The 24,249-nt window shown below is 51.1% G+C and overlaps 1 protein-coding gene across 1 annotated transcript in view; it reads left to right on the top strand.

Moving 5' to 3' along the window:
• Positions 1-2,994: 2,994 nt before the first annotated feature.
• Positions 2,995-24,249, top strand: part of LOC135518484 (uncharacterized) — a 51,955-nt gene continuing 30,700 nt past the window's right edge. The window contains exon 1 of the mRNA XM_064943656.1: positions 2,995-3,126. Coding sequence (XP_064799728.1) covers positions 3,118-3,126 — 9 coding nt within the window. The 5' untranslated portion in view covers positions 2,995-3,117. The remainder of the gene's footprint in view (positions 3,127-24,249) is intronic.

Genomic DNA, 24,249 nt, shown 5'->3' with positions numbered 1-24,249 from the left:
GCCGAGCAGTTGCCATACCAAGCAGTGATGCAACCAGTCAGGATGATCTTGACGGTGCAGCTGTAGAACCTTTTGAGGATCTTAGGACCCATGCCAAATCATTTCAGTCTCCTGAGGGGGAATAGGTTTTGTTGTGCCTTCACGACTGTCTTGGTGTGCTTGGAACATGTTAGTTTGTTGGTGATGTGGACACCACGAACTTGAAGCTCTCAACCTTCTCCACTACAGCCCCGTCGATGAGAATGGGAGCGTGCTGGGTTCACCTTTTCCTGTATCCCACAATCATCTCCTTTGTCTTGATCATGTTGAGGGACTGGTTGTTGTCCTGGCACCACACGGCCAGGTCTCTGACCTGCTCCCTATAGGCTGTCTCATTGTTGTTGGTGATCAGGCCTACCACTGTTGTGTCATCGGCAAACTTAATGATGATGTTGGAGTCGTGCATGGCCATGCAGTCGTGAGTGAACAGGGAGTACAGGAGGGGACTGAGCACGCACCCCTGAGGGGTCCCTGTGTTGAGGATCAGAATGGCGGATGTGTTTGTTTCCTACCCTTACCACCTGGGGGCGCCCCGTCAGGAAGTCCAGGATCCAGTTCAACATCCAGGGTCCTTAGTGATGAGCTTGGAGGGCACTATGGTGGTGAACGCTGAGCTGCAGTCAATGAATAGCATTCTCACATAGGTGTTCCTTTTGTCCAGGTGGGAAAGGGAAGTGTGGAGTGCAATAGAGATTGCAGCATCTACTCTCTCTGTTGATCATATATGCATAGTCACTTTAACTATACATTCCTGTACATACTACCTCAATTGGGCCGAACAACCAGTGCTCCCGCACATTGGCTAACCGGGCTACCTGCATTGTGTCCCACCCACCACCAGCCAACCCCTCTTTTACGCTACTGCTTCTCTCTGTTCATATTTGCATAGTCACTTTAACCATATATACATGTACATACAACCTCAATCTGCCTGACTAACCTGTGTCTGTATGGAGCCTTGCTACTTTTATAGCCTCGCTACTGTATATAGCCTCGCTACTGTTATAGCCTCGCTACTGTTTATAGCCTCTCTACTGTTATAGCTTCGCTACTGTTATAGCCTCTCTACTGTTTATAGCCTCTCTACTGTATATAGCCTCGCTACTGTTATAACCTGTCTTTTTACTGTTGTTTTATTTCTTTACTTACCTATTGTTCACCTAATATATTTTTTGCACTATTGGTTAGAGCCTGTAAGTAAGCATTTCACTGTAAGGTCTACACCTGTTGTATTCGGCGCACGTGACAAATACACTTTGATTTGATCAACTGTGGATCTGTTGGGACTGTATGCAAATTGGAGTGGGTCTAGTGTTTCTGGGATAATGGTGTTGATGTGAGCCATGACCAGCCTTTCAAAGCACTTCATGGCTACAGATGTGAGTGCTATGGGTCGGTAGTCAGTTAGACAGGTTACCTTAGTGTTCTTGGGCACATGATGGTCTGCTTAAAACATGTTGGTATTACAGACTCGGACAGGGAGAGGTTGAACATTTCTGTGAAGAAACTCGCTAGTTGGTCAGCGCATGCACGCAGTACACGTCCTGGTAATCCGTCTGGCCCTGCGGCCTTGTGAATGTTGACCTGTTTAAAGGTCTTACTCACATCGGCTACGGAGAGCGTGATCTCACAGTCTTCCAGAACAGCTGGTAATCTCATGCATGCTTCAGTGTTATTTGCCTCGAAGCGAGCATAGAAGTAGTTTAGCTCGTCTGGTAGGCTCGTGTCACTGGGCAGCTCTCGGCTGTGCTTCCCTTTGTAGTCTGTAATGGTTTGCAGGTTCTGCCACATCCAACGAGCGTCAGAGCCGGTGAACTATGTTTTGCCTGTTTGATGGTTCGTCGGAGGACATAGTGGGATTTCTTATATGCTTTCAGGTTAGAGTCCCGCTCCTTGAAAGCGCCAGCTACAGCCTTTAGCTCAGTGCGGATGTTACCTGTAATCCATGGCTTCTGGTTGGGGTATGTACGTACGGTCCCTGTAGGGACGACGTCATCGATGCACTTATTGATGAAGCCAATGACTGATGTGGTGTCCTCCTCAATGCCATTGGAGGAATCCCGGAACATATTCCAGTCTGTGCAAAACAGTTCTGTGGCTGAGCATCTGCTTCATCTGACCACTTTTTTTATTGATCTCGTCACTGGTGCTTCCTGCTTTAATTTTTGCATGTAAGAAGGAATCAGGAGGAGAGGACTATAGTCAGATTTGCCAAATGAAGGGTGAGGGAGAGCTTTGTACGCATCTCTGTGTGTGGAGTCAAGGTGGTCTATAGTCTATTTTTTTCCCTCTGGTTGCACATTTAACTTGCTGATAAAAATTTGGTGAAACGGATTTAAGTTCTCCTGCATTAAAGCTCTTTGCGTTTGGCTAGCTGCTAAAGTCTAAGACCCACTGTGTCAGCCAACCACATCAAGCCCTTTGTTTTGCAGAGCCAACCAACCTTGAACGGACACTGAATTGACCAATAGAAAGAGAGCTTACTGGAGGTGGCCTTCCATTCAATGGCCCTGATTGGTTAAACAGGTGTACGTCTTGGATGTGGATGTCTTTTATTCTTTCCTTTATGTTAATGGGGCAGATATTACCACATGCTTCCTGGTAGACAGGATGAGATGGGTCTTCCCCTTTTAGTCTTCAAGAGGAAAGTAGTAAGTAGACTGGAACCATCCACCTGGTGCTAGCATCCCGCTAACATACTCACCTGGACCCGTTTCCTGTGTGAGAAAGGCTAGCCAAAAGGGATGACACACAGACACACACACAGTCTCACACACACTCACCAGCTGGCTCTCTGCTATCCTGCAAACATATTTTTTTCAGAGACTTAACTGCTGGCCAGCCTCCACCCTCCCTCCCTCCTTCCTCTCTTGTGTTTCTCTGGGGTTGGGCTCGCTGCCTCCGGACAGAGAAAACAAGCCGTAGCTGTAGTGTTGGCGTGCCGTGAGGGAGACTGTCTAACGTTCTGGAATGAAAGCTCGGCTTGGGTGTGTTGGAATTCCACAGCTAGCCTAGCTAGTAGTCTCACGTTTCCGTGTGTCTTCGCTGGCTGTCAGAGGATGCCACAGCAGCCCTACTATGGCTCAGGTGAGAACACTTTTCACTGGACAGCTGACTTTGGAGATGTTAGTGAACCCTATAGGTCTGAGAACAGAGGGAGCTGCTGGAGTCATGTGACACCTTTTGTTAGTTAGTTAGTTCCAGGTGATCGGTGTTATCAAAGTGCGGTGGTTTAAAGTGTGGCCGTGTCTCAGGGAGCTTCACTAAGTCAGCCAGGCTTTCGGGTCCTGTCATCTAGTGCTATTAAATCATGATGGACGAGTCTCTTATGAGGATCTAGATAGAAACCTTAAACCTTTGTTCACATTAACGTCACACCGTTGTGTGTGGAATGTTCTAAATGAACTAATGTGTGGCTTTGTGTTCTTCTACATCCATCTGTGTACATGTATATTCTTGTTCTCTGTGTGTGTGTGTGTGTGTGTGTGTGTTAGTGCTTGTTTGAGTGAGAGAAGCCAGTCTGTTAGGTGTGAGTGATGGGTGATGGTATGCATTGACAATGTTGTTAGGTGGACCTTACACTTTCTCCTCTTCGTGTGTGTGTGTGTGATGAGAACTCTGTATGCACTTCATACACTGTTATCACTAAATCGCAGTCCAGAGGTAAACCTCTGGCATTCCTCTCACACAAGAGGGTCAAGGGGAATATTGACCAGGCTTTTAATAGTCTGTTGAATATCTGGCTCGTGTCAACAATCTTCTCATTTCACATGTCGCAGAAGGCTTGGATGGGAGGACTGTGTAAAGGTTGTGAAGTTCATGTAAACTGAATGTTTAGATGGCGTGTGTCTGTACATACACACTGTGTTTTATAACATTACTGTCCCGTTAAGGTAAGTTCAGGTCACCCTGTCCGTGTGTAGGTTACTGTCTGTTTATATACTGATTATACAGCATTATGGTTTCCTTGTGCTAAGACTGTCCATCTTCATTATGTCATATTTGTTTAAGTGTTCATTCCTTTAGAAGAGACGTCACTACAGACCCTGGTTCGTTCCCGGGCTGAGTCACAAACAGTCTCATAGGGTGGCGCACAATTGCCCAGAATCATCCGGGGAGTGTTTGGCAGAGGGGGGCTTTACTTGGCTCATTGTGCTCTAGCGACTCCTTGTGGTGGGCCGGGAGCCTGCAGGCTGACTTCGGTCACCAGTTGAGTGGCGTTTCCTCCGACACAATTGGTGCAGCTGGCTTCCTGGTTAAGAAGAACGATTTGTCGGGTCATGTTTTGGAGGACTCATGACTCGACCTTCGCCTTTCCCAATCCCGTTGCGGAGTTGCAGCACTGAGACAAGATCGTAATTGGATCCCACGAAATTGGGGAGAAAAAGGGAATGAAATACAAAACATTTATGGAAGAAGAGCTGTACAGAATAGCGTACTGTAGGTGAAATAGAGAACCAAAGAATACCAAGTAAAACACCAAATTTAAACTAAACATTTCCATGTCATTTAGTTAGAGTAAGAGGTAACATAATGGCCTTTGGCAGAGCAGGCCGATCTTCTTTCCGACGGGATGGTACACAGTGGTCAAGCCCCTTAGTCATTGGCGTGGAAAGCAGCCTCACGGAGATGGCACGGTCAGGAACGGCCTGACCAAGTATGATATCACTGCACCAGGTTCCGCTAAGAGTCAGCATTGTAGAGCTGTCAACAGGGAGGGAGAAACCTGGGGTGTAGGGCAGGGTCAGGGTTTACATCCGCCTCAGGCCCAGCTGTATTCTGTCTTCTTTTCTCTCTTTGTAGTTGAGTGGTCATTATGGCAAAGAACTCAATATAACCTGGAGAAAGCATTTTGACCTTTCACCCCATTTTAGGGGTCAAAGGCCAGAGTTGGGTGCATGGGGATCAATGGTGACCAGGCCCAGTGCAGGAAGTCACATACTGCATCATCAGGTCTCACTACATGTTTTACAATCCTCATCCTCAAACACGCAGGTACACACACACACACACACACACACACACACACACACATTGATAATGACAGTAACACTGCAGGACACTTTGATAATGACCGTAACACTGCAGGACACGTTGAGAATGACCGTAACACTGCAGGACACGTTGAGAATGACCGTAACACTGCAGGACACGTTGAGAATGACCGTAACACTGCAGGACATGTTGAGAATGACCGTAACACTGCAGGACATGTTGAGAATGACCGTAACACTGCAGGACATGTTGAGAATGACCGTAACACTGCAGGACATGTTGAGAATGACCGTAACACTGCAGGACACGTTGAGAATGACCGTAACACTGCAGGACATGTTGAGAATGACCGTAACACTGCAGGACACGTTGAGAATGACCGTAACACTGCAGGACATGTTGAGAATGACCGTAACACTGCAGGACATGTTGAGAATGACCGTGACACTGCAGGACATGTTGAGAATGACCGTAACACTGCAGGACATGTTGAGAATGACCGTAACACTGCAGGACACGTTGAGAATGACCGTAACACTGCAGGACATGTTGAGAATGACCGTAACACTGCAGGACACGTTGAGAATGACCGTAACACTGCAGGACATGTTGAGAATGACCGTAACACTGCAGGACACGTTGAGAATGACCGTAACACTGCAGGACATGTTGAGAATGACCGTAACACTGCAGGACATGTTGAGAATGACCGTAACACTGCAGGACATGTTGAGAATGACCGTAACTCTGCAGGACATGTTGAGAATGACAGCAGCACTGATGGAATGGGAGACACAGAGCCAGGGGGTTTAAGGACTTACCCTATCCAAACCAGGTGCCTTGTCACGCATAGTCCCATACTTACTTACATATGCTGTAGCCCTCACTAGTGAGTTGTGACAGAGAGGTTATCTAAGATAGGAGATGTAACAGTAGCCCTCACTAGTGAGTTGTGACAGAGAGGTTATCTAAGATATGAGATGTAACAGTAGCCCTCACTAGTGAGTTGTGACAGAGAGGTTATCTAAGATATGAGATGTAACAGTAGCCCTCACTAGTGAGTTGTGACAGAGAGGTTATCCAAGAGATATGAGATGTAACAGTAGCAGTGGTCTGGTCTCCTCTGCTTCCTCCTTCTACCGTCTACTGAACCGCTAATAGTAGAGATGCTGTCTAACAGGCCTCTCCAGCTCAAAGAAGGCCAGCCCTCAGGGGTCAGAGGTTAGAGTAGACCGATCACACGAACCCAGGCCCTGGGCTCGGCCTTCCCTCCAAACGCCTTGTTGTTGTTTTATCTCCTGGCTATTTCAGGCCTGCTGTGTGTAGCTGTGTGGTTGTATGCTAAGGAAGTACGGCAGTGTGAGTTTATTTTCTTCTGTTAACTCCTGACTGACAATACATCTCTCACTTCAGCTTGACACACACACACACACACACACACACACACACACACACCAGTTTACCAGCTGGAGCAGAGATGAGTACCGTCACACCAGTGGTGACGAGAGGGACAGGGTCCCCCACCGGACTGACCTTGGTCATATCCCCTCTAGGCCTTGGGGGGAGTAGGAGGGGACTGGACAGGGGGTTGGTTCCCTCTCACCATCATGGATCTTGAGCCAGGTGGTTGGTTCTCTATCACCATGGAAACTCTGTTCCCAGCAGACACTGGGTCTTCTCAATTTACATCAACAACATAGCTCAGGCAGAAGGAAGCTCTCTCGTCCATTTATATGCAGACGATACAGTCTTTTACTCAGCTGGCCCCTCCCCGGATTTTGTGTTAAATGCTCTACAACAAAGCTTTCTTAGTGTCCAACCAGCTTTCTCTGCCCTTAACCTTGTTCTGAACACCTCCAAAACAAAGGTCATGTGGTTTGGTAAGAAGAATCCCCCTCTTCCCACAGGTGTTATTACTACCTCTGAGGGTTTAGAGCTTGAGGTAGTCACCTCATACAAGTACATGGCTAGACAGTACACTGTCCTTCTCTCAGCACATATCAAAGCTGCAGGCTAAGGTTAAATCTAGACTTGGTTTCCTCTATTGTAATCTCTCCTCTTTCACCCCAGCTGCCAAACTCACCCTGATTCAGATGACCATCCTACCCATGCTAGATTATGGAGACATAATTTATAGATCAGCAGGTAAGGGTGCTCTCGAGCGGCTAGATGTTCTTTAGCATTCGGCCATCAGATGTTCCACCAATGCTCCTTATAGGACACATCACTGCACTCTATACTCCTCTGTAAACTGGTCATCTCTGTCTACTTGTCGCAAGACCCACTGGTTGATGCTTATTTATAAAACCCTCAGGGGGGAGTGAGGCCTATCTGAAATATCTACTGCATCCTCCACATTACAACACCCGTTCTGCCAGTCCCCAAAGCACACACATTCCTGGGTCGCTCCTCTTTTCAGTTTGCTGCAGCTGGAGACTGGAACGAGCTGCAACAAACACTCAAACTGAACAGTTTTATCTCAATCTCTTCATTCAAAGACTCAATCATGGACACTCTTACTGACAGTTATGGCTGCTTTGTGTGATGTATTGTTGTCTCTACCTTCTTGCCCTTTGTGCTGTTGTCTGTGCCCAATAATGTTTCTACCATGTTTTTGTGCTGCTACCATGTTGTATTGCTACCATGTTGTTGTCATGTTGTATTGCTGCCATGTTGTTTTTATGTTGTTGCTACCATGCTGTGTTGTTGTGTGTTGCTGCCTTGCTATCTTGTTGGCTTAGGTCTCTCTTTATGTAGTGTTGAGTCTCTCTTGTTGTGATGTGTGTTGTGATGTGTGTTGTGTATTTATATTGTATGTGTTTATATTGTATATCCCCACAGGTCTTTTGCCTTTTGGTCGTCATTGTAAATAAGAATTTGTTCTTAAACTGAATTGCCTAGTTAAATAAAGGTTAAATAAATATGTAAAAAAATAGGATAGAAGGAATCTGTGTGTGTGTGTGTGTGTGTGTGTGTGTGTGTGTGTGTGTGTGAGTGATGCGTGGGTTGACTCATAACCCGCGATTATACCCGCTGGGAAGCGGGTTCAGGGTCATTAAATACTGTGTGGATGAAGGGCGAGTGGCTGGCCCGCAGGTTATATCTCCAGGCTACAAAGCGTGAATAAATAAATAAAAACCACTATCTGGCGTTAGTGTGTGATCCTAACCTTTAACCTTTTATGTCTTAACTGTACACCAAATAACCTAATGCTTTTGGGAACAGGCAGAAAAAAAAGTTTACATCGATCCACAGAGACAAAAGGGACAATGTCGGAGTTTAATTCCATAAGAGGAAAAGCTGTGAAATAGAGGAAACAGGAAGATAGCAGTGCCGGCTACGTTATGTGTGATGATGTGAGGCACAGTCACAAGACAGTAACTTCAAACAGGCCTTTGGCACATCAAGGCAACTGTAGCCTACAGTTCAGATGGAATGGAAAGTGAAATCTGGACACTGACGGTAGGTCTATAACCTCTCACATAGCCTCAATATGAACTCCTGCAGAATTAAGCAAACGATACACCAATTGTAAACTACATATTGTCTCAGGAACAGAAGTGGAGAAATATGATTGATTTTCTTTCAGCATCTGGATAGAATGAGAATGCTCAGTTAGATGCCGTCTGGAGAGGTGCTGTCTTTATCAGCATCATGAAAGCTGATAGTATTTCCACCACATTAAATATTCATCCAAGCTGCACTGAAATCTTATCACATTATTCTGGTGAGCGAGGGTTCAGTTAGTCTTCTAGGGCAACATGTAATGACAGACGAGAAGCTGCATGGATATAATTTTAGTTGCATCCCACTGTGAAAAAATCGTTCCGTTGTCTCTGTCTGCGGCCTACAGCACATTTTCTAAATGAGCAGGTTCGGGTCGGTTGTGGGCCTTGACACTTTATTAAATGAGCTCTATCACATATAGTCGGGCAGTTGGGGTTATTACCAATTGCGGGCAGCTGACCCACACACCACAAGTGTGAGCGTTGTGGGGGGAACAGGGTGTACTCTCTTCTATGTTCACCTGGGCTCTCCCCTATCTCTCTGCTCTGAGGTGAAATGGAGAGGTGTACTCCCCCCCTATCTCTCTGCTCTGAGGTGAAATGGAGAGGTGTAGAAGGTTGGAGAGAGAGCCATGAAAACACTCCAGGTTCTCCAAATCCAACACTTTTCCTTGATGTTCCAGTCAGAAGGAGCAGTGGCCAGACCAAAGGGGCTGAGGAGGAAGCCAAAGAAAATGAATCTGGAAAGTTTTCCTTACCAAGGAGGACTGGATGGTGAGAAGAGGCAGAAGTTGAGGCTGGGAAGTGGAAGCAGAGCGAGAAGCAGAGGCAGGGGGAGAGAGAGGCAGAGGGAGAGAGAGGCAGGGGGAGAGAGAGGCAGAGGCAGGGGGAGAGAGAGGCAGAGGCAGGGGGAGAGAGAGGCAGAGGCAGGGGGAGAGAGAGGCAGGGGGGAGAGAGAGGCAGAGGCAGGGGGAGAGAGAGGCAGAGGCAGGGGGAGAGAGAGGCAGAGGCAGGGGGAGAGAGAGGCAGAGGCAGGGGGAGAGAGAGGCAGAGGCAGGGGGAGAGAGAGGCAGAGGCAGGGGGAGAGAGAGGCAGAGGCAGGGGGAGAGAGAGGCAGGGGGAGAGAGAGGCAGAGGCAGGGGGAGAGAGAGGCAGAGGCAGGGGGAGAGAGAGGCAGAGGCAGGGGGAGAGAGAGGCAGGGGCAGGGGGAGAGAGAGGCAGAGGCAGGGGGAGAGAGAGGCAGAGGCAGGGGGAGAGAGAGGCAGAGGCAGGGGGAGAGAGAGGCAGAGGCAGGGGGGAGAGAGGCAGAGGCAGGGGGAGAGAGAGGCAGAGGCAGGGGGGAGAGAGGCAGAGGCAGGGGGAGAGAGAGGCAGAGGCAGGGGGAGAGAGAGGCAGAGGCAGGGGGAGAGGCAGAGGCAGGGGGAGAGAGGCAGAGGCAGGGGGAGAGAGAGGCAGGGGGAGAGAGAGGCAGAGGCAGGGGGAGAGAGAGGCAGAGGCAGGGGGAGAGAGAGGCAGAGGCAGGGGAGAGAGAGGCAGAGGCAGGGGGAGAGAGAAGCAGAGGCAGGGGAGAGAGAAGCAGAGGGAGGGGAGAGAGAGGCAGGGGGAGGGAGAGAGAGGCAGGGGGAGAGAGAAGCAGAGGCAGGGGGAGAGAGAAGCAGAGGGAGGGGAGAGAGAGGCAGGGGGAGGGGAGAGAGAGGCAGGGGGAGAGAGAAGCAGAGGCAGGGGAGAGAGAAGCAGAGGCAGGGGGAGAGAGAGAAGCAGAGGCAGGGGGAGAGAGAGAAGCAGAGGCAGGGGGAGAGAGAGAAGCAGAGGGAGGGGAGAGAGAGAAGCAGAGGGAGGAGAGAGAGAGAAGCAGAGGCAGGGTAGAGAGAAGCAGAGGCAGGGGAGAGAGAAGCAGAGGGAGGGGAGAGAGAAGCAGAGGGAGGAGGAGAGAGAGAAGCAGAGGCAGGGGGAGAGAGAGAAGCAGAGGCAGGGGGGAGAGAGAGAAGCAGAGGCAGGGGAGAGAGAAGCAGAGGCAGGGGAGAGAGAAGCAGAGGCAGGGGAGAGAGAAGCAGAGGCAGGGGGAGAGGCAGGGGAGAGGGAGAAGCAGAGGCAGGGGAGAGAGAAGCAGAGGCAGGGGGAGAAGCAGGGGGAGAGAGAAGCAGAGGGAGGGGAGAGAGAAGCAGGGGGTGGGGGAGAGAGAAGCAGAGGGAGGGGGAGAGAAGCAGAGGCAGGGGGAGAGAGAGAAGCAGGGGGAGAGAGGGAAGCAGAGGCAGGGGGAGAAGCAGAGGCAGGGGAGAGGAGAAGCAGAGGCAGGGGAGGGAGAATCAGAGGCAGGGGAGGGGAGAAGCAGAGGCAGGGGGAGAAGCAGAGGCAGGGGGAGAGAGAGAAGCAGAGGCAGGTGGAGAGAGAGAAGCAGAGGCAGGTGGAGAGAGAGAAGCAGAGGCAGGGGGAGAAGCAGAGGCAGGGGGAGAGAGAGAAGCAGAGGCAGGTGGAGAGAGAGAAGCAGAGGCAGGTGGAGAGAGAGAAGCAGAGGCAGGGGGAGAGAGAGAAGCAGGGGAAGGAGAGAAGCAGAGGCAGGGGAAGGGGAGAAGCAGAGGCAGGGGAGGGGGAGAAGCAGAGGCAGGGGGAGAGGGAAGCAGAGGCAGGGGGAGAGAGAGAAGCAGAGGCAGGGGAAGGGGAGAAGCAGGGGGAGAGAGAGAAGCAGATGCAGGGGGAGGGGAGAAGCAGAGGGAGAGAGAAGCAGAGGCAGGGGGAGAAAGAGAAGCAGAGGCAGGGGGAGAGAGAGAAGCAGAGGCAAGGGGAGAAGCAGAGGCAGGGGAGAGAGAAGCAGAGGCAGGGGAGAGAGAAGCAGAGGCAGGGGGAGAGGCAGGGGAGAGGGAGAAGCAGAGGCAGGGGAGAGAGAAGCAGAGGCAGGGGGAGAAGCAGGGGGAGAGAGAAGCAGAGGGAGGGGAGAGAGAAGCAGGGGGTGGGGGGAGAGAGAAGCAGAGGGAGGGGGAGAGAAGCAGAGGCAGGGGGAGAGAGAGAAGCAGGGGGAGAGAGGGAAGCAGAGGCAGGGGGAGAAGCAGAGGCAGGGGAGAGGAGAAGCAGAGGCAGGGGAGGGGAGAATCAGAGGCAGGGGAGGGGAGAAGCAGAGGCAGGGGGAGAAGCAGAGGCAGGGGGAGAGAGAGAAGCAGAGGCAGGGGGAGAGAGAGAAAAAGAGGCAGGTGGGAGAGAGAAGCAGAGGCAGGGGGAGAAGCAGAGGCAGGGGGAGAGAGAGAAGCAGAGGCAGGTGGAGAGAGAGAAGCAGAGGCAGGTGGTGAGAGAGAAGCAGAGGCTAGGGGAGAGAGAGAAGCAGGGGAAGGAGAGAAGCAGAGGCAGGGGAAGGGGAGAAGCAGAGGCAGGGGAGGGGGAGAAGCAGAGGCAGGGGGAGAGGGAAGCAGAGGCAGGGGGAGAGAGAGAAGCAGAGGCAGGGGAAGGGGAGAAGCAGAGGCAGGGGGAGAGAGAGAAGCAGATGCAGGGGGAGGGGAGAAGCAGAGGGAGAGAGAAGCAGAGGCAGGGGGAGAAAGAGAAGCAGAGGCAGGGGGAGAGAGAGAAGCAGAGGCAAGGGGAGAAGCAGAGGCAGGGGGAGAGAGAAGCAGAGGCAGGGGGAGAGGCAGGGGAGAGGGAGAAGCAGAGTCAGCGGGAGAGAGAAGCAGAGGCAGGGGGAGAAGCAGGGGGAGAGGGAGAAGCAGAGTCAGGGGGAGAGAGAAGCAGAGGCAGGGGGAGAAGCAGAGGCAGGGGGAGAGGGAGAAGCAGAGGCAGGGGAGAGGGAGAAGCAGAGGCAGGGGGAGAGAGAAGCAGAGGGAGGGGGAGAGAGAAGCAGAGGGAGGGGGAGAGAGAAGCAGAGGGAGGGGGAGAGAGAAGCAGAGAGAGGGGGAGAGAGAAGCAGAGGGAGGGGGAGAGAGAGGCAGGGGGAGAGAGAAAATGTATGCACTCACTACTGTAAGTCACTCTGGATAAGAGCCTCTGCTGAATTACTAAAATGTTAGAGTAGGCGACACGCAGAGAGACGGACTCAGACTGAGGCAGGGATGCCGAGGCAAAGATACGGAGACAGAAAGAGTCAGACTGAGGCAGTAAGGGATGCAGGACAATGGTTGGACTGAGATACTCCTTTTTCTGGTTTTGTGGTTTCTCTGTTTCTATGACTGGTCATTAAGTTTCTCTGGCCTCTCGACTACGGACATGTGGAGGAAATAAAATAAAAACAAAGAGTTTGACATAGTTCACTGTCCCCCACCCTGTATCACCCTGTCTCCAACTTGTCCCCACCCTGTATCACCCTGTCTCCACCCTGTCTCTTCCCTGTCCCCACCCTGTATCACCCTGTCTCCACCCTGTCCACACCCTGTATCACCCTGTCCCACCCTGTATCACCCTGTGTCCACCCTGTCTCCACCCTGTATCACCCTGTCTCCACCCTATCCCCACCCTGTATCACCCTGTCCCCACCCTGTCTCTTCCCTGTCCCCACCCTGTATCACCCTGTCTCTACCCTGTCCCCACCCTGTATCACCCTGTCTCTACCCTGTCCCCACCCTGTATCACCCTGTCTCTACCCTGCCCCCACCGTGTATCACCCTGTATCACCCTGTCCCCACCCTGTCCCACCCTGTCCCCACCCTGTATCACCCTGTCCCCACCCTGTATCACCCTGTCTCTACCCTGTCCCCACCCTGTATCACCCTGTCCCCACCCTGTATTACCCTGTCTCCACCCTGTCTCCACCCTGTATCACCCTGTCTCCACCCTGTATCACCCTGTCTCTACCCTGTATCACCCTGTCTCTACCCTGTATCACCCTGTCTCTACCCTGTATCACCCTGTCTCTACCTTGTCTCCACCTTGTCCCCAGCCTGTATCACCCTGTGTCCACCCTGTCTCCACCCAGTCTCCACCCTGTATCACCCTGTCCCACCCTGTATCACCCTGTCTCTTCCCTATCCCCACCCTGTATCACACAGTCTCTACCCTGTATCACCCTGTCCCCACCCTGTCCCCACCCTGTATCACCCTGTCTCCACCCTGTCTCCACCCTATCCCCACCCTGTCTCTACCCTGTCCCCACCCTGTATCACCCTGTCTCCACCCTGTGTCCACCCTGTATCACCCTGTCTCTACCCTCTCCCCACCCTGTATCACCCTGTCTCTACCCTGTATCACCCTGTACCACCCTGTATCACCCTGTCTCTACCCTGTCCCCACCCTGTATCACCCTGTCTCCACCCTGTATTACCCTGTCTCCACCCTGTCCCACCCTGTCTCCTTCCTGTATCACCCTGTCTCTTCCCTGTCCCCACCCTGTATCACCCTGTCTCTTCCCTGTCCCCACCCTGTATCACCCTGTCTCTACGCTGTCCCCACCCTGTATCACCCTGTCTCTACCCTGTCCCCACCCTGTATCACCCTGTCCCCACCCTGTATCACCCTGTCTCTACCCTGTCCCCACCCTGTATTACCCTGTCTCCACCCTGTCCCACCCTGTCTCCTTCCTGTATCACCCTGTCTCTTCCCTGTCCCCACCCTGTATCACCCTGTCTCTTCCCTGTCCCCACCCTGTATCACCCTGTCTCTACGCTGTCCCCACCCTGTATCACCCTGTCTCTACCCTGTCCCCACCCTGTATCACCCTGTCCCCACCCTGTATCACCCTGTCCCCACCCTGTCCCCACCCTGTATCACCCTGTCACCACCCTGTATCACCCTGTCACCACCCTGTATCACCCTGTCTCTACCCTGTATCACCATGTATCACCCTGTCTCTTCCCTGTCCACACCCGGTATCACCCTGTCTCTTCCCTGTCCCCACCCTGTATCACCCTGTCCCCATTTCTCTGCTCTCCTCCCCTCTGCCCTCACCTGTTCTGGTCTCTCCTCTCTTCTGAAGAGGCTCCTCTTGTGTCCTCAGCTCTGCTCTGCTCCATCGCTTTGTTTATCAGTGATGGGGAAATGAGGAAGTAGTGGTTTTTCACACTCTGAAGTCCAAGCATGAGAGAGCAACACAGAGATGGTCTTGGCTGAGCCTCTACGTCGACACTTAATCCATCTGCTTTGATGGTTTATAAGACAGCTAGAACAACACCGAGAGCAGTCATGCTCCTTGTGAACGCAGGGCCTGTCCGTCACGTGTTTAACATGTAACTACTATTGTAACTACTATTCCCCAGGTTGTTGCTGTAAATGAGGATGTGTTCTCAGTCCACTTACCTGGTAAAATAAGGGTTAAATAGATCACATATAAGGACCACAAACATAGTTATTCCAATGACAGCAGATGCCTATGTTCAGGATGTGTCCCCAGGGTGGACTGGTTATAGGTTACTAGCTGCAGGGTGGACTGGTTATAGGTTACTAGCTGCAGGGTGGACTGGACTGGTTACTAGCTGCAGGGTTAGGTTACTAGCTGCAGGGTGGACTGGTTATAGGTTACTAGCTGCAGGGTGGACTGGTTATAGGTTACTAGCTGCAGGGTGGACTGGTTATAGGTTACTAGCTGCAGGGTGGACTGGTTATAGGTTACTAGCTGCAGGGTGGACTGGTTATAGGTTACTAGCTGCAGGGTGGACTGGTTATAGGTTACTAGCTGCAGGGTGGACTGGTTATAGGTTACTAGCTGCAGGGTGGACTGGTTATAGGTTACTAGCTGCAGGGTGGACTGGTTATAGGTTACTAGCTGCAGGGTGGACTGGTTATAGGTTACTAGCTGCAGGGTGGACTGGTTATAGGTTACTAGCTGCAGGGTGGACTGGTTATAGGTTACTAGCTGCAGGGTGGACTGGTTATAGGTTACTAGCTGCAGGGTGGACTGGTTATAGGTTACTAGCTGCAGGGTGGACTGGTTATAGGTTACTAGCTGCAGGGTGGACTGGTTATAGGTTTAGCTAGCTGCAGGGTGGACTGGTTATAGGTTACTAGCTGCAGGGTGGACTGGTTATAGGTTACTAGCTGCAGGGTGGACTGGTTATAGGTTACTAGCTGCAGGGTGGACTGGTTATAGGTTACTAGCTGCAGGGTGGACTGGTTATAGGTTACTAGCTGCAGGGTGGACTGGTTATAGGTTACTAGCTGCAGGGTGGACTGGTTATAGGTTACTAGCTGCAGGGTGGACTGGTTATAGGTTACTAGCTGCAGGGTGGACTGGTTATAGGTTACTAGCTGCAGGGTGGACTGGTTATAGGTTACTAGCTGCAGGGTGGACTAGGTTATAGGTTACTAGCTGCAGGGTGGACTGGTTATAGGTTACTAGCTGCAGGGTGGACTGGTTATAGGTTACTAGCTGCAGGGTGGACTGGTTATAGGTTACTAGCTGCAGGGTGGACTGGTTATAGGTTACTAGCTGCAGGGTGGACTGGTTATAGGTTACTAGCTGCAGGGTGGACTGGTTATAGGTTACTAGCTGCAGGGTGGACTGGTTATAGGTTACTAGCTGCAGGGTGGACTGGTTATAGGTTACTAGCTGCAGGGTGGACTGGTTATAGGTTACTAGCTGCAGGGTGGACTGGTTATAGGTTACTAGCTGCAGGGTGGACTGGTTATAGGTTACTAGCTGCAGGGTGGACTGGTTATAGGTTACTAGCTGCAGGGTGGACTGGTTATAGGTTACTAGCTGCAGGGTGGACTGGTTATAGGTTACTAGCTGCAGGGTGGACTGGTTATAGGTTACTAGCTGCAGGGTGGACTGGTTATAGGTTACTAGCTGCAGGGTGGACTGGTTATAGGTTACTAGCTGCAGGGTGGACTGGTTATAGGTTACTAGCTGCAGGGTGGACTGGTTATAGGTTACTAGCTGCAGGGTGGACTAGGTTATAGGTTGGACTGGTTATAGTTACTAGCTGCAGGGTGGACTGGTTATAGGTTACTAGCTGCAGGGTGGACTGGTTATAGGTTACTAGCTGCAGGGTGGACTGGTTATAGGTTACTAGCTGCAGGGTGGACTGGTTATAGGTTACTAGCTGCAGGGTGGACTGGTTATAGGTTACTAGCTGCAGGGGGTGGACTGGTTATAGGTTACTAGCTGCAGGGTGGACTGGTTATAGGTTACTAGCTGCAGGGTGGACTGGTTATAGGTTACTAGCTGCAGGGTGGACTGGTTATAGGTTACTAGCTGCAGGGTGGACTGGTTATAGGTTACTAGCTGCAGGGTGGACTGGTTATAGGTTACTAGCTGCAGGGTGGACTGGTTATAGGTTACTAGCTGCAGGGTGGACTGGTTATAGGTTACTAGCTGCAGGGTGGACTGGTTATAGGTTACTAGCTGCAGGGTGGACTGGTTATAGGTGCAGGGTGGACTGGTTATAGGTTACTAGCTGGGTGGACTGGTTATAGGTTACTGGTTAGCTAGCTGCAGGGTGGACTGGTTATAGGTTACTAGCTGCAGGGTGGACTGGTTATAGGTTACTAGCTGCAGGGTGGACTGGTTATAGGTTACTAGCTGCAGGGTGGACTGGTTATAGGTTACTAGCTGCAGGGTGGACTGGTTATAGGTTACTAGCTGCAGGGTGGACTGGTTATAGGTTACTAGCTGCAGGGTGGACTGGTTATAGGTTACTAGCTGCAGGGTGGACTGGTTATAGGTTACTAGCTGCAGGGTGGACTGCAGGGTTATAGGTTACTAGCTGCAGGGTGGACTGGTTATAGGTTACTAGCTGCAGGGTGGACTGGTTATAGGTTACTAGCTGCAGGGTGGACTGGTTATAGGTTACTAGCTGCAGGGTGGACTGGTTATAGGTTACTAGCTGCAGGGTGGACTGGTTATAGGTTTAGCTAGCTGCAGGGTGGACTGGTTATAGGTTACTAGCTGCAGGGTGGAGGTTACTAGCTGCAGGGTGGACTGGTTATAGGTTACTAGCTGCAGGGTGGTTATAGGTTACTAGCTGCAGGGTGGACTGGTTATAGGTTACTAGCTGCAGGGTGGACTGGTTATAGGTTACTAGCTGCAGGGTGGACTGGTTATAGGTTACTAGCTGCAGGGTGGACTGGTTATAGGTTACTAGCTGCAGGGTGGACTGGTTATAGGTTACTAGCTGCAGGGTGGACTGGTTATAGGTTACTAGCTGCAGGGTGGACTGGTTATAGGTTACTAGCTGCAGGGTGGACTGGTTATAGGTTACTAGCTGCAGGGTGGACTGGTTATAGGTTACTAGCTGCAGGGTGGACTGGTTATAGGTTACTAGCTGCAGGGTGGACTGGTTATAGGTTACTAGCTGCAGGGTGGACTGGTTATAGGTTACTAGCTGCAGGGTGGACTATAGGTTATAGCTGCAGGTGGACTGGTTAGCTGCAGGGTGGACTGGTTATAGGTTACTAGCTGCAGGGTGGACTGGTTATAGGTTACTAGCTGCAGGGTGGACTGGTTATAGGTTACTAGCTGCAGGGTGGACTGGTTATAGGTTACTAGCTGCAGGGTGGACTGGTTATAGGTTTAGCTGCAGGGTGGACTGGTTATAGGTTACTAGCTGCAGGGTGGACTGGTTATAGGTTACTAGCTGCAGGGTGGACTGGTTATAGGTTACTAGCTGCAGGGTGGACTGGTTATAGGTTACTAGCTGCAGGGTGGACTGGTTATAGGTTACTAGCTGCAGGGTGGACTGGTTATAGGTTACTAGCTGCAGGGTGGACTGGTTATAGGTTACTAGCTGCAGGGTGGACTGGTTATAGGTTACTAGCTGCAGGGTGGACTGGTTATAGGTTACTAGCTGCAGGGTGGACTGGTTATAGGTTACTAGCTGCAGGGTGGACTGGTTATAGGTTACTAGCTGCAGGGTGGACTGGTTATAGGTTACTAGCTGCAGGGTGGACTGGTTATAGGTTACTAGCTGCAGGGTGGACTGGTTATAGGTTACTAGCTGCAGGGTGCAGGGTGGACTGGCTATAGGTTACTAGCTGCAGGGTGGACTGGTTATAGGTTACTAGCTGCAGGGTGGACTGGTTATAGGTTACTAGCTGCAGGGTGGACTGGTTATAGGTTACTAGCTGCAGGGTGGACTGGTTATAGGTTACTAGCTGCAGGGTGGACTGGTTATAGGTTACTAGCTGCAGGGTGGACTGGTTATAGGTTACTAGCTGCAGGGTGGACTGGTTATAGGTTACTAGCTGCAGGGTGGACTGGTTATAGGTTACTAGCTGCAGGGTGGACTGGTTATAGGTTACTAGCTGCAGGGTGGACTGGTTATAGGTTACTAGCTGCAGGGTGGACTGGTTATAGGTTACTAGCTGCAGGGTGGACTGGTTATAGGTTACTAGCTGCAGGGTGGACTGGTTATAGGTTACTAGCTGCAGGGTGGACTGGTTATAGGTTACTAGCTGCAGGGTGGACTGGTTATAGGTTACTAGCTGCAGGGTGGACTGGTTATAGGTTACTAGCTGCAGGGTGGACTGGTTATAGGTTACTAGCTGCAGGGTGGACTGGTTATAGGTTACTAGCTGCAGGGTGGACTGGTTATAGGTTACTAGCTGCAGGGTGGACTGGTTATAGGTTACTAGCTGCAGGGTGGACTGGTTATAGGTTACTAGCTGCAGGGTGGACTGGTTATAGGTTACTAGCTGCAGGGTGGACTGGTTATAGGTTACTAGCTGCAGGGTGGACTGGTTATACTAGCTGCAGGGTGGTTAGGTTACTAGCTGCAGGGTGGACTGGTTATAGGTTACTAGCTGCAGGGTGGACTGGTTATAGGTTACTAGCTGCAGGGTGGACTGGTTATAGGTTACTAGCTGCAGGGTGGACTGGTTATAGGTTGCTAGCTGCAGGGTGGACTGGTTATAGGTTACTAGCTGCAGGGTGGACTGGTTATAGGTTACTAGCTGCAGGGTGGACTGGTTATAGGTTACTAGCTGCAGGGTGGACTGGTTATAGGTTACTAGCTGCAGGGTGGACTGGTTATAGGTTACTAGCTGCAGGTGGACTGGTTATAGGTTGCTAGCTGCAGGGTGGACTGGTTATAGGTTACTAGCTGCAGGGTGGACTGGTTATAGGTTACTAGCTGCAGGGTGGACTGGTTATAGGTTACTAGCTGCAGGGTGGACTGGTTATAGGTTACTAGCTGCAGGGTGGACTGGTTATAGGTTACTAGCTGCAGGGTGGACTGGTTATAGGTTACTAGCTGCAGGGTGGACTGGTTATAGGTTACTAGCTGCAGGGTGGACTGGTTATAGGTTACTAGCTGCAGGGTGGACTGGTTATAGGTTACTAGCTGCAGGGTGGACTGGTTATAGGTTACTAGCTACAGGGTGGACTGGTTATAGGTAGCTGCAGGGTGGACTGCAGCTGCAGGGTGGACTGGTTATAGGTTACTAGCTGCAGGCTGCTGGATGGACTGGCTATAGGTTACTAGCTGCAGGGTGGACTGGTTATAGGTTACTAGCTGCAGGGTGGACTGGTTATAGGTTACTAGCTGCAGGGTGGACTGGTTATAGGTTACTAGCTGCAGGGTGGACTGGTTATAGGTTACTAGCTGCAGGGTGGACTGGTTATAGGTTACTAGCTGCAGGCTGCTGGGTGGACTGGCTATAGGTTACTAGCTGCAGGGTGGACTGGTTATAGGTTACTAGCTGCAGGGTGGACTGGTTATAGGTTACTAGCTGCAGGCTGCAGGGTGGACTGGTTATAGGTTACTAGCTGCAGGGTGGACTGGTTATAGGTTACTAGCTGCAGGCTGCAGGGTGGACTGGTTATAGTTTACTAGCTGCAGGCTGCAGGGTGGACTGGCTGTAGGTTACTAGCTGCAGGTTGGACTGGTTATAGGTTACTAGCTGCAGGTTGGACTGGTTATAGGTTACTAGCTGCAGGGTGGACTGGTTATAGGTTACTAGCTGCAGGCTGCAGGGTGGAATGGTTATAGGTTACTAGCTGCAGGTTGGACTGGTTATAGGTTACTAGCTGCAGGGTGGACTGGTTATAGGTTACTAGCTGCAGGGTGGACTGGTTATAGGTTACTAGCTGCAGGCTGCAGGGTGGAATGGTTATAGGTTACTAGCTGCAGGGTGGACTGGTTATAGGTTACTAGCTGCAGGCTGCAGGGTGGAATGGTTATAGGTTACTAGCTGCAGGGTGGACTGGTTATAGGTTACTAGCTGCAGGGTGGACTGGTTATAGGTTACTAGCTGCAGGCTGCAGGGTGGAATGGTTATAGGTTACTAGCTGCAGGTTGGACTGTTTATAGGTTACTAGCTGCAGGCTGCAGGGTGGACTGGGACAGATGTGGATGTAAGATAGTGGAGTGGATCCTGTGTAGATAGACGTACTGCTAACTGCACCCCATCTGCTCTACTCAGAGTAGACTGGAAGCCCCCTGCCCACCACACACACACACACACACACACACACACACACACACACACACACACACACACACACACACACACACACACACACACACACACACACACACAGGCATCGGTGTCATTTGTCTATAACTGGACCACTGATGATTCAATGTGTATGCTTGTTGAACAACTGCTATCAGACCAGTAACATACCACAGTGGAGCCCAGGGGGATTTACGGGGATTCATTTGGGTTTTTACAGCTGTTGTCTGCACATTTAACGGCAAAACTGTACAGAGGTATTGGTGCATTTTTGGATCTAATTGATGTGATTGACTTAACTCAGGTATTTTCTCTCGTTATTTTTGATTTCTAATAATTTCTGTGGGTTTAAGGAGGTTTGGAAGGGAAGTTACAGCTTATAACAGAGTTTTCACTAGACGGGTCACATCGTCACAGACCAGAGGGAGAGGGGCAGACTGAGACCAGAGGGAGAGGGGCAGACTGAGACCAGAGAGAGAGAGGGGCAGACTGAGACCAGAGAGAGAGAGAGGGGCAGACTGAGACCAGAGAGAGAGAGAGGGGCAGACTGAGACCAGAGAGAGAGAGAGTGGAAGACTGAGACCAGAGAGAGAGAGGGGCAGACTGAGACCAGAGAGAGAGAGAGGGGCAGACTGAGACCAGAGAGAGAGAGAGGGGCACACTGAGACCAGAGAGAGAGAGAGGGGCAGACTGAGACCAGAGAGAGAGAGAGGGGAAGACTGAGACCAGAGAGAGAGAGAGGCAGACTGAGACCAGAGAGAGAGAGAGGCAGACTGAGACCAGAGAGAGAGAGAGGGGCAGACTGAGACCAGAGAGAGAGAGGGGCAGACTGAGACCAGAGAGAGAGAGGGGCAGACTGAGACCAGAGAGAGAGAGAGGCAGACTGAGACCAGAGAGAGAGAGAGGGGCAGACTGAGACCAGAGAGAGAGAGAGGGGAAGACTGAGACCAGAGGGAGAGGGGCAGACTGAGACCAGAGAGAGAGAGAGGCAGACTGAGACCAGAGAGAGAGAGAGGCAGACTGAGACCAGAGAGAGAGAGAGGGGCAGACTGAGACCAGAGAGAGAGAGAGGGGCAGACTGAGACCAGAGGGAGAGAGGGGCAGACTGAGACCAGAGAGAGAGAGGGGAAGACTGAGACCAGAGGGAGAGAGGGGCAGACTGAGACCAGAGAGAGAGAGGGGCAGACTGAGACCAGAGAGAGAGAGGGGCAGACTGAGACCAGAGAGAGAGAGAGGGGCAGACTGAGACCAGAGAGAGAGAGAGGGGCAGACTGAGACCAGAGAGAGAGAGAGGGGCAGACTGAGACCAGAGAGAGAGAGAGGGGCAGACTGAGACCAGAGAGAGAGAGAGGGGCAGACTGAGACCAGAGAGAGAGAGAGGGGCAGACTGAGACCAGAGAGAGAGAGAGGGGCAGACTGAGACCAGAGAGAGAGAGAGGGGCAGACTGAGACCAGAGAGAGAGAGAGGGGCAGACTGAGACCAGAGAGAGAGAGAGGGGCAGACTGAGACCAGAGAGAGAGGGGCAGACTGAGACCAGAGAGAGAGAGAGAGACGGAGGGAGACGGAGGGAGACGGGGGGAGACGGAGGGAGGGAGACGGAGGGAGGGAGACGGAGGGAGGGAGACGGAGGGAGGGAGACGGAGGGAGGGAGACGGACGGAGGGAGACGGACGGAGGGAGACGGACGGAGGGAGACGGACGGAGGGAGACAGAGAGGGAGACAGAGAGGGAGACAGACGGAGAGAGAGAAAAAAAAGCTGAGAGCGAAAAAAAAGAAGCTGAGAGTGAGAGAGGAGCAAGCTGAGACATGAGTCATGACTCTGGGGTAAATATGTACTTCTGTGTTCTTCTGCTACTGCTGGCTGTCAGTTGATCTACCTGAAACACAGGACAGAACAGAACAGCCAGTCTGCAGAACCCATTAAATATGCTTTTATTTGACATAGATGATAGGTTCTATTCAGAGTTTTTAGAGATGCAGGAGGTGTAGGGATTGGGGGCATAGGGAGAGAGAGAGAATCAGGCTGAGTTGACAGGATGTACTGACATGTTGACACAGCAGGGAGGGAGAATCAGGATGAGTTGACAGGATGTACTGACATGTTGACACAGCAGGGAGGGAGAATCAGGATGAGTTGACAGGATGTACTGACATGTTGACACAGCAGGGAGGGAGAATCAGGCTGAGTTGACAGGATGTACTGACATGTTGACACAGCAAGGAGGGAGAATCAGGCTGAGTTGACAGGATGTACTGACATGTTGACACAGCAGGGAGGGAGAATCAGGGAGGCAGCCCTACTCTGGATGGTTCTGACTTAGAATATGTGGACTCCAAATACCTAGGTGTCTGGTTAGACTGTAAAATCTCCTTCCAGACTCACATTAAGCATCTCCAATCCAAAGTTAAATCTAGAATCGGCTTCCTATTTCGAAACAAAGCATCCATCACTCATGCTGCCAAACATACCCTCGTAAAACTGACCATCCTACCGATCCTTGACTTCGGCGATGCCATTTACAAAATAGTCTCCAACACTCTACTCAACAAATTGGATGCAGTCTATCACAGTGCCATCCGTTTTGTCACCAAAGCCCCATATACTACCCACCATTGTGACCTGTACGCTCTCGTTGGCTGGCCCTCGCTTCATACTTGTTGCAAAACCTACTGGCTCCAGGTCATCTACAAGTCTCTGCTAGGTGAAGTCCCCCTTATCTCAGCTAGCTGGTCACCATAGCAGCACCCACCAGTAGCACGCGTTGCAGCAGGTATATTTCACTGGTCACCCCCAAAGCCAATTCCTCCTTCTGCCGCCTTTCCTTCCAGTTCTCTGCTGCCAATGACTGGACAAACTTCCAAAACCACTGAAGCTGGAGATCCCGGACTAGTTTTAAGCACCAGCTGTCAGAGCAACTCACAGATCACTGCACCTGTACATAGCCTATCTGTAAATAGCCCATCCAACAACCTCATCCCCATACTGTGTTTATTTATATATCTTGCTCCTTTCCACCCCAGTATCTCTACATGCACACTCATCTTCAGCACATCAATCACTCCAGTGGTTGATTGGTATGTCGTATTTACTTCACCACCATGGCCTATTTATTGCCTCTACCTCTCTTATCTCATTTGCTCACCCTAGACCTTTTCTACTGTATTCTACTAGACCGTGTCTACTGTATTATTGACTGTATGTTTGTTTATTCCATGTGTAACTCTGTGTTGTTGTTTGTGTCTCACTGCTGTGCTTTATACTGGCCAGGACGCAGTTGTAAATGAGAACTTATTCTCAACTAGCCTACCTGGTTAAATAAAGGTGAAATAAATTAATATATATATATATACAGGCTGTAAATGGTATATTTGGAAACGGATGTGCACCTACATTGGAATGCATTA

This window comes from Oncorhynchus masou, chromosome 28, assembly GCF_036934945.1.
Source record: "Oncorhynchus masou masou isolate Uvic2021 chromosome 28, UVic_Omas_1.1, whole genome shotgun sequence".
Taxonomy (NCBI): domain Eukaryota; kingdom Metazoa; phylum Chordata; class Actinopteri; order Salmoniformes; family Salmonidae; genus Oncorhynchus; species Oncorhynchus masou.
This window is presented reverse-complemented; position numbering and strand designations above follow the sequence as displayed.